Source organism: Pecten maximus, chromosome 18, assembly GCF_902652985.1.
Source record: "Pecten maximus chromosome 18, xPecMax1.1, whole genome shotgun sequence".
Lineage (NCBI taxonomy): Eukaryota > Metazoa > Mollusca > Bivalvia > Pectinida > Pectinidae > Pecten > Pecten maximus.
Genome location: NC_047032.1, coordinates 20,095,772 through 20,106,352, shown reverse-complemented (window position 1 = coordinate 20,106,352; position 10,581 = coordinate 20,095,772). Strand labels below are relative to the sequence as shown.

Below are 10,581 nucleotides of genomic sequence, written 5' to 3'. Positions count from 1 at the left end.
GATACGTATGGTTATAGCTATCGGTAAACGTTTGTAGATTCTTAACGTATTCGTAGTTTCTTCTGTGCGTGAAATATCTGTACAATCTAGTTTTGATAGTTTTGATTACACGCTCAGCTATGGCGGCTTTTGCTTCGTTTTGAGCATAGAGATGGTCAATGCCGGATCGATTCAGGAGAGTACTGACCTCCTTTGATCTAAATTCTTGACCTTTGTCGGTACGGATCCTCCTAGGTTGTCTCCCCCTGCTAAGAATGTCGCGAATTTCCTTTGCTACGGATGCTCCTTTCTTGTCTTTTAGCGGTCTCATCCACAGATATTTGGAGAACACATCTATCACCACTAGTACGTATGAATAGCCATCGTTTTCACTTTTGAACTTGACCATGTCCATGAGATCTGCAGACCATTGGTCATCGATCCCTGTAACTACTATACTGTTGCTTTTCAAAGGTCGTCGGAGTGATATCTGGAGACTGTAAGGTTCTTGTCGCTGTAACCATTTCCTTATTTTGTATTTGCTGATGACGTACTTTCCTGCTTTCCGTACGTATATATATAGCTTGTCAGGACCGGAGAAACTACCAGCATTGGACGGGTTGTAATATACCGCCTTCAAGTAGTCCTCCCAAGTAGACATGTTGACTTCTCTAGTGAGTTTACAGTACTGGTATACATAAGGCTTACATCAGTGTTTATATAGACTCCTCATCTGAACTAACCCAATCATTTCCTCTTCTTTTCAATCTCCTTCTCCTCCATTCAACTTTTCAATCCTCCTCCTCCTCCTCCTCCTCCTCCTCCTCCTCCATGTGCTCCTGGAGTTGGTGTTTGTATTTCAACAGTGACATGCGTACAGCAGGAATAATTTCATAACCATTTTGTCTGTACTTTTCTATACTTTTCATGATTTTCGTATGTAGTTTCCCACCTTTCAGGCGTAGGATATTGATGAGTGTTTGCCCGTATTGATTGAGGAATTCCATCAGATCTTTCTCTTTCATCTTTTCGTCGGCTTTACTCTCCGCTTCTCTGCTTGAAAGTCCATTTCCTTTGTACTTCTCTATCTTCTTTAGCCACAGCTTTCTGTTTTTAACTCTAGCCAGATTGCTTATTTTGCTGAAAAATGCGTCTTCCTCACCCCCCTCATCCTCTTCATCATCCTCATCCTCCTCTTCGATATCGATGGTTTCTAGGTCATCGAAAATATTCACCCTCTTCCTTTTTGACGGACGTTCATCTTCATCAAGTTTCCTTTTCATTTTGTCATTCTCTGGACACCATCGTTTAACGTGTCTTTGCAAATCGTGTGCGTCTTGGAACATAACCCCACAATCGTCGCATGCAGGCATTTCGTCAAGAATGTCTTCGGATTGCACTTCACGATATTGATTATTGCTGTTATACGTAGATTGATCCTCGAGGTTGTTTAGGTTTTCATAACACGTCTGTGCTAATGAACCTTTCTCTGCGGAATGAGATTTGGCGGCGACGTTCTGTTCTTTTATAGGCACCCCGCCAATGTTTTCATCTAAAACGTTCACGCGCATGCGCAAACCCTCTGGCGTAGTTGGTTTCAAGTCCACTAGTAAGTAGCCATAAGGTTTATTTGTAGCTTCTGAAAAGTATCGCATGAAATGTTGTTGGTTTTCAGGATACATTTGTCTAGCCAGAGTCATAATTTGTTGTTTGTCAATGGGATTGTTGAATAAAGTAAGATAGTGACAGTTCCTCCTCTGCGTTGGATCTTTGCTGTAGAAGAGGTTCTGATTGATGGTTATGACCGACAGATTCCTATGATGACTCCCCTCAGTAAACAATTCATTAATACGAGGGTCTTTGCTTGCCGTTGACATGAGATCATCTAATATGATAAGATTGCTGATGCAACGGAAAGAGGGTGTTATTAAGTACCATGTCCCCGTTATTGTCAGGAATATCTTTCCGACTCGATTCTCATGGACCCTTGAATGGGTGGATCTCCGTTTCTGGTGACAGAAACGTCGAACGGCCGTGCAACCGCCTTGAAACCTCACGGTTTCTTAATCAGATCGTATATTTATTCAATACTCTTTACCGATGGCAATTACAACTCATCGCACACTTGTTCCTCATATAGACTCTTTTATCATACAATGTCATATAAACCAGTGATTAACGATATATTACGCTGTTCCAGCAGCAAAGATGGAACACGGAACAGGGAAAGCAGGACATGGATGTGACAAGTGTGGGAAAAGTTTTAAAAATAGGTCGCACCTGAGCCGCCACAAAAGTACAGCTCATACACAGAAGACAAAGTTAATATGCCCAACGTGTAAAATGGAATTCAATCGGAAAGACAACTACCAAAGGCATTTAAAAAGGCATGGCGTAGCACAAACGGGAGGTGCTGACGTTCAGAATACTAGTACGCCAGAGACAGCGGGCGTAGGAGAACAGCAGAACCCATGTGGTCAACAGGCTTTGGGTGGTACTCTAAAGACTCATATCATAATGGGTGAAGGTGTGGAGAAGTTCGACCCAATGCTTTTCCTTAGGAGTAAATACGAGGAGGTGAAGAAGGTGCTTAAGGAAGCAATAAAGGCGAGGGGAGGACTCAAATATTACCTCGCCATAAAGGTACGGTTATCTAGACAGAAGGGAGAAACAACAGAGACAGTTGAGCCTCATTTCCGCGGGAAATGTCAAACGCTGCTAAAATTTGAAGATATTGATGAGACCATCAAGGAGTCCATTAAAAAGATTTACACGTCTTTTATAGAATACCAACGACAAGGAAGTAACTGGACCGTAGACAAAGTGCTGGACTTGACCGTTCATATGGCAAGATACAGGCCGTTGAAAGGTTCCAGTTACATTCCACTTCCGGTGAAACTTAGATCCAAACACGCCGTCATCAACGTGAAAAACAGAGATGAAAAATGTTTCATGTGGTCGGTATTGGCTGCGAGACGCTGAACGAGTCAAAAAGTATCGGGAACACGAAGGTGATCTTAATCTCAAAGATGTGTCATTTCCGATTAAGATGGACGACATATCTCGGTTCGAGACTCAAAACAACATATCCATCAATGTATTCGGTTACGAAAGAGGAGACATTTTCCCCAAACACGTGACGAAACAACGCCACCACAAGCATGTGGACTTATTGATGATCTGCGATGCCAAGAAATCACACTATTGCTGGATAAAAAATCTGAATAGGTTATTGAGTGATCAACATTCACATCGTGGACAGCATTATCACTGCCCTTACTGTCTGCATGGATTTACGAAGGAAAGAATACTGCAAGATCATATAGCCTATTGTCAATCACATGGAACTCAGAAAGTAGAACTTCCAAAAGAAGAAGACAAATGGCTATTTTACAAGAATACGCAGAAGCAACTGAAGGTACCTTATATTATATTCGCCGACTTTGAGAGTCTCCAAGTACCGATTGCAAGCTGTGCTAAAAACCCAAAATCATCATATACAGAAAAGACAACAGAGCACATACCATCTGGATTCGCATACAAAGTGGTCGGTCTCACACAAGACCATTGTAAGGAGCCCGTGGTGTATAGAGGAGCGGATGCAGCGGACAAATTCGTAAACTGTATGGTTCAAGAACAAGAACTCATAGAACAACGCTTCAAGCAATGCGAACCAATGCGCATGGCAGGAAGAGACTGGCAGAACTTCAAACACGCCACGCATTGTCACATATGTAAAAAGACGCTCGGAGACGACAGAGTTCGGGATCACTGTCACGTGACGGGAGTATTCAGAGGGGCAGCACACAATGAATGTAACCTAAATTACAAGTTCACGGGACGGATTCCAGTAGTGTTGCACAACTTACGAGGTTATGACAGTCATCTCATTATGCAGGCCATCGGCAAAATAGGACACAAGCGATTGAACTGTATACCAAATAACATGGAGAAATATATATCGTTCTCGTTAGGATGTATGGACTTTATTGATTCATTCCAATTCATGAGCTCGTCTCTAGATAAACTAGTTGGTAATCTTGTCGATAATGGGTCATCTCAATTCAAGCACATGGTCACACATTTTGGTTCAGAAGTCCTCCCTCTACTGCTCCGGAAGCAGGTGTATCCGTACGACTACTTCGATTGTCAGGCGAAATTCGGAGAGACGGTTTTACCAAACAAGCAGGTCTTCAGAAGTTCATTGACGGGGATGAGTATTTCAGATGAAGACTATCACCATGCACAAACTGTTTGGGAGGCATTCAACATACAGAACTTAGGGCAATATCATGACCTATACGTCCTGACGGACGTTTTGGCCTTAGCAGATGTATTCGAAAACTTCCGCGAGCTTTGTCTCAACTATTATGAGCTGGACCCCGCTCATTTCTATACATCACCAGGACTAGCATGGCAAGCAGCACTAAAAATGACGGGTGTCAATTTAGAATTGTTAACGGATATCGACATGCACTTATTCATAGAAAAGGGACTCCGAAGAGGAGTTTCTATGATTTCACATAGATTTGCAAAGGCGAACAACAAATATGTACCAGAATACGACTCAAACAAACCGGATGAATACATCATGTACTTGGACGCTAACAACTTATACGGCTGGGCTATGTCGCAGCCTCTGCCGACACACGACTTTGAATGGATCGATGCCAACGATGATTTCGACGTTACCAAGATAGCAGATAATTCGGACAAGGGATATATCCTCGAGGTAGACATGGAATATCCAGAAGATCTTCACGATCTCCATAACGATTATCCTCTTGCACCCGAGAAACTAACGGTTACGGAGGCAATGCTGTCTCCGTATGCCACGCAGCTCATGGAAGATCTCAAACTCAAGGGAACCTCTACGGAAAAACTCGTCCCTAACTTGAGTAAGAAAGAGAAGTATGTGGGTACACTACAGAAATGTCAAATTATATCTTGCTTTGGGTATGAAATTAACAAAGATTCACCGAGTGCTGTCCTTCGAACAAAGTCCGTGGTTGGAGAATTACATCAGCTACAACACAGAAAAAAGAAAACGCGCCAGAAACGAATTTGAAAAGGACTTTTTTAAATTGATGAACAACAGCGTATTTGGCAAGACGATGGAAAACCTTAGGAGGCGAGTTGACGTTAAGCTGGTCAACAGTCAAAAGATGGCCAGAAAACTTACCTGCAAGCCATCATTTCACGCCTTCAAAATTTTCCACGAAAACTTAGTCGCAGTACATATGCTAAAGCAGAAATTATACCTTAACAGGCCCATCTATGTAGGATTTTCCATTTTAGACATCTCAAAGACCTTGATGTACGATTTCCACTATAATTACATTAAAACGAAATATGGATCCGGAGCGAAACTCCTCTTCACCGATACCGACTCTCTAGCGTACATTTTACAAACAGATGACATCTACGAGGACATGCAACAAGATCTTTATCTGTTCGACACATCAGAATATGACAAAGATCACCCACTTCACAACTTAACAAACAAGAAAGTGCTAGGAAAGATGAAAGACGAGATGCATGGCAACGTGATCCACGAGTTCGTGGGATTGAAATCAAAGATGTATTCTCTGGTTCACGATAAAGATGTTTGCAAAGGAAAGCCAAAAGTAAAGGTAGAAATGAAGAGAGCAAAAGGTATCAAGAAGTGTGTTGTTAAGAACAACACAAAGCATGAGCATTATAAACAGTGCTTATTCAAAAAAGAATTACATATGTCAAATATGACTCAGATCCGAAGCTATGGACATCAGCTATATAACATAAATATCAACAAACTCGGGTTGTCACCCTTTGATGACAAAAGATATATACTTGATGATGGTATAAGTAGCCTTGCGTATGGACATTGGAGAGTAACACCGCCGAATTAGCAGTATAGTCAATAGCTGTATTTATAATATTAACGCGTATATACATATATATATATATAATTAAAAATATATAATGTCCTTGTGATGGGTATACATAGTAATAATAATAAAAAACACAAACCAGAAATTCACACTAGCGCTTTCAACATGCTTTGAGAGCAAGCTCTTCAGGTGTAGTACACCTGAAGAGCTTGCTCTCAAAGCATGTTGAAAGCGCTAGTGTGAATTTCTGGTTTGTGTTTTTTATTATTATTACTATATATATATATATATTGTACTGATATTTAGAGTGCACTACCCTAGAAAGATCTAATGTCATGACACCTTGATACGAGAAAAGGTGTACATATACACAGATCGTCTCAGTATCGTGTCAAGGGTGTTAGACGACTCCCAGGTGTAAATATGAATATATTGTCCATTTTAGAATAGGAAATAATTGTACGGGCGGACATGGGATGGGTCTCTGACCCGTGTCCGTTCTATTGACAGAGACAATAAAATATCACTTCAGGGAGGGTAACATTTTCCCATACTAACCCTATGGGGCAAAGTGCGCCAGAACCCCCAGTTTTATCACTACTAACTTAGATGGAAATCGTTTCATTTGATACTTAGCTCAGAGTCGATTAAAATATTCAACAAACTATGAAAAGAGACGGAGGAGTTTTCTGCTCTAAATAAAATCCATTTTGTGACAGGTGGAACCAAAAGATATAATATTTAGCCAAGGAGATACAATACCTCTCTGGTAGAGATTTTAAATTGTCCCTGTTTGGTACGCAAGAAAAAAAAATCCAAACAACAGGGAATACCGACATTAAAACGATGTCACAATTCTGAGGAGAAAGATACTAGGCCTTCTGTTTCTATATCGAATCTAAATTAATTCACGTTCTCAAAATGAGAACTAGGGTACTGGTGACCTAACGGCTAGGTCTAAGCAACAAGTATCAAACGCATCTAACATCTCGCTAAATGGTAGGATGTCGACCATGAAGCTGTGTCATGTCTTCGTTTACCTGTATCTGTCAATACCTTAACTTGTGATGACACTTTTCCCGTCAGGAGTCGACGTGTGTCGTGGAAACCGGGATAGTGCTAACACGCCCTGGCGTATTGAATATAGCATCACAATAGGTGGGGATGCAGGGATGTTTTATCTAGAAATGGAAAATAGAGAATAAACAAGTTGAAATCATCACGCTTACCATACAGATTGGCTGTCCCCGAAGTCAGAGATGTTGTCGGTCAGAATGTCAATCAAGTCGTATGTTTAACGAAGTATTCTCCAGTATAGTTAACAACTACATGTATGTACTTATAACATCGTTCACCGTTCTTGGAAAAGAAACCTCAACACAAGAGGATAGAGGAGTAAGAGTTGGTAATGGTAGTGTGAGAACGGAAAATTAAATCGGGTTAATCTGGTTAGTTTTAGAAAAAAATATCAGCCCTATTCCCACTTTATCAACAGTAGGGTCTAATATTTTTTTTCTATTAATGCAAACCAGAAGCAGACGCCTGTGATTAAATAAAGATCTTGGTAATCGGCTGATGCTGGAGACTACAGTATTTTGGTATCCTCATTATAAAGCTGTACTGTACCTTTTAATCGTAGTATTATAGACGACTACAAAAATAACTGTTTCACTTACAACTATATATTTCCTATTGAATACTATATCAATATATGCGATATTGTCTGTCTTCGAGTTTTTTTCCACAAAAGTTTGAAGCATCTTAATTGTTTTGTTTTTTTTCATTTTGTGTTCAATATACTATCCATGGCAACAACAGATCATACTGAGGGTCGTCAATCAAGTAGAAGACTTACCCATCTGGAACACCAAGATATCTTCTTTTATCCTGCAACTGCTACCGCATTGTCGGAATACACACACTATACATATTTTTGCTGTATTCGGCAGTAACAGAAAATAGCTTTATTTTGGAATCATAACACGTGCGTCAATTCTACTAGCCTACTTCAAAGTGAAACAACGTTTAAAAGGCGAACATACTTGGAATATTGTTGATATCGTTTCACTTCAAAATTATTATTGTTGATGTCTGTTGCGGGATAAATAGAATACATGGCGAGTGTCTTAAAATATAAGCTGTATTTTTGCCTCGGGACAGAAAGACAAAAGTGACAAAAAACACCCTCGCCAAAATACAGTTTATATTTTAAGACATTGACCACGATTATCTATGTACTTCTTTTACCATGTAAATCTATTTTTGTTCATATTTTGTACTCGTGTTATCGAATTACGCCATTTATAGATAGATTTTGTGTCAATTATATATTATTCAATAAAAAACAACATGATGAGCTAACTGTAGCAATCAAAATGATCAACACATTATAGCTACAATCATTCATTAAGAGTCATCTATATAGCAGAATAATGTTGATCTTCAAACACGAATAAATAGCTTTAAAATTGCACAAAAATAGTCATGTAATATACCAAAATGCTTGTTTGGACATGTAGTGTCTTAAAATCACAAATAATTTGATGTAGATGCTAACAATTTCTTCTATAGAGTTACTTTGTGGTAAGTTGTAGCATGGAATAATTCTAAGCCACAAAGATAACCAAACCTGAAAAATAGCCCAGCTGTACATTATATAGGTATAATCACATATTTAGTTTTGACCTTGAAATGCAAATGGCGGCTGTGGGTGATATTACACAAATATGGCATAAAGGGAGGTATTTCAGCCATTAAAAATGCTCCTATATAATACGTTTAAGACATCTTATTATAGTAAGAAATCCATTTTAAGACAAATTGTCAAACTGGTGAGTTTTGGGCCTTTTTCAGAAATATATATCTTTTACCCCAAACTCAACGGATGAACATTTTTTCCTAAAAACAGTCTTCCTGCCATGTCTAGAGTTCTCTATAGTATCTAATATGAGCATTTTTGACGTTTGAAATACCTTCTTATATGCCATAATTGTCTGATCTTATTCACAACCGCCATTTGCATTTCAAGGTCTAAATAAAATCAGTGTTAATACATATCATAAAGTCCAATCTAGTCAAACCAATGCTCCTATTTTGTGCTTTAGACCCTTGTGAGCAAAACGACATGACTGTTTTGCACAATAAATGAGATACAAATGAGTTAATTATGTCCCCCTGAAACATGCATTTTTCTCATGTTTTGTTGAAATTTACCAACTACTGTATGCTCTTCTTATTTTGGCTGGTTAAAGCTGTAGAAGTTTAGGGTTTTTTTCTCTCACGTTTCCCTTTATTTAACCATTACTATATTCCCGTTTAAACTTATTCGGCTATCCTCTTTGTCAGCTTTTCATGACTCCTGTCCAAAGTTTTTGTTCCATTTTTTCTTGATACTGGAAGTGAATCTAAATCCATACATTTTAGAAATGTATTGTCATCTTCAGTTGACAGTCATCCAATTCTTACCTGTGGTTTTGTAAATCGTTTCGTACATTGTCTTGGTATTTGGGTCATTCGTGTTTCAGGAAACTCAAGCAACAAATTTTCACAGAAGTGTGATCATATGTACTAGAGCACTGATAAGGTGGTGATACCTATAGGCGGTCAGTCCTGCCATATCAAGGCGGTAACATCTCTCAGTAGAATATTGGTTTACTCCATCATTGAAAAGGGTTGTAGACTTTGACAGTGGGCAATTGGATAACTCCTTCCGTTAAAAAATGGTAAACTTTGACAGTGGGATATTGGCTAACTACATTTGTCAAAAAGGTAGTCAACTTTGACAGTGGGCAATTGGCTAATTCCACCAATCAAAAAGGTGTTAACTTTGACAATGTGCTATTTACTAACTCCACCGGTTAAAAAAAGGTGTTGAACGTTGACAGTGGGTTATTTGCAAACACCACCGGTCAATAAGATGGTAAACTTTGACAGTGGGTTATTAGCTAACTCAACTTGTTAAAAGGCGGTACACTCAGAGTGGCGAAAAACTTTCCACAACATTCTCCGTGACAGGAAAATTCTGGCACTAGCTACATAGATTTCGATTCGATGAATAAGACGTATTTTGTAGAAGCTAGAGTTTTACTTCTTTTGCAGTTGTTCTTAAAAGACATTCACGTGGAAATTATATGCTCAGTTTTTAAGGAAAACGACTCCAAATGTGAATAAATGAATCTTAGAAAATACCTTACATCATAGTTTGATAAATGAAGCATAACAAATCATTAACATTGTATCTGCCTTATAAAGAATAAGTAATTTCTTTTGTATTAGAACAATACATGTCAACTCCAACATATTTTCAACGTCATTTTCCTAATTCAGAAGATGTTGACGATTGTTTTTCCGCCAGCACATTATTATCGTACCGATTATAACTACATTGTACCTATTAGCATTTCTCGCGAAATATTCAATGTAGAAGAAAGCTTCATTACGTTTTTATTACAAATTATATATCTATAAGTATTTCTATGAAAACAGGTGATGTTTTTTTGAGGAAATAGTGTTTATCATAAGCGTTTAAAATGTTTCGAAAATCATCCAATCAAAATTATTTTTCATATTCTCTATTTTAATGCTTCGCTCCATTCATCTTAAAGAGAAATCCTTGGATGAACGAATATAATACTGTACTAACGATTTATAACTTTAAAGTCATGTAATCAGTCACCTGAAGTTATTCATCAGTAATTCCCAATTAAAGATTCAAGACAGACAAAATATA

General features: G+C 38.6%; 1 protein-coding gene across 1 annotated transcript; it reads left to right on the top strand.

The window, feature by feature from the left end:
* The first annotated feature begins 3,028 nt into the window (after window positions 1-3,028).
* On the top strand, window positions 3,029-5,047 carry LOC117316295. The gene has a single exon (XM_033870834.1). It carries the CDS (start codon window positions 3,029-3,031, stop codon window positions 5,045-5,047), a length of 2,019 nt encoding a protein of 672 aa, XP_033726725.1.
* Window positions 5,048-10,581: the final 5,534 nt, after the last annotated feature.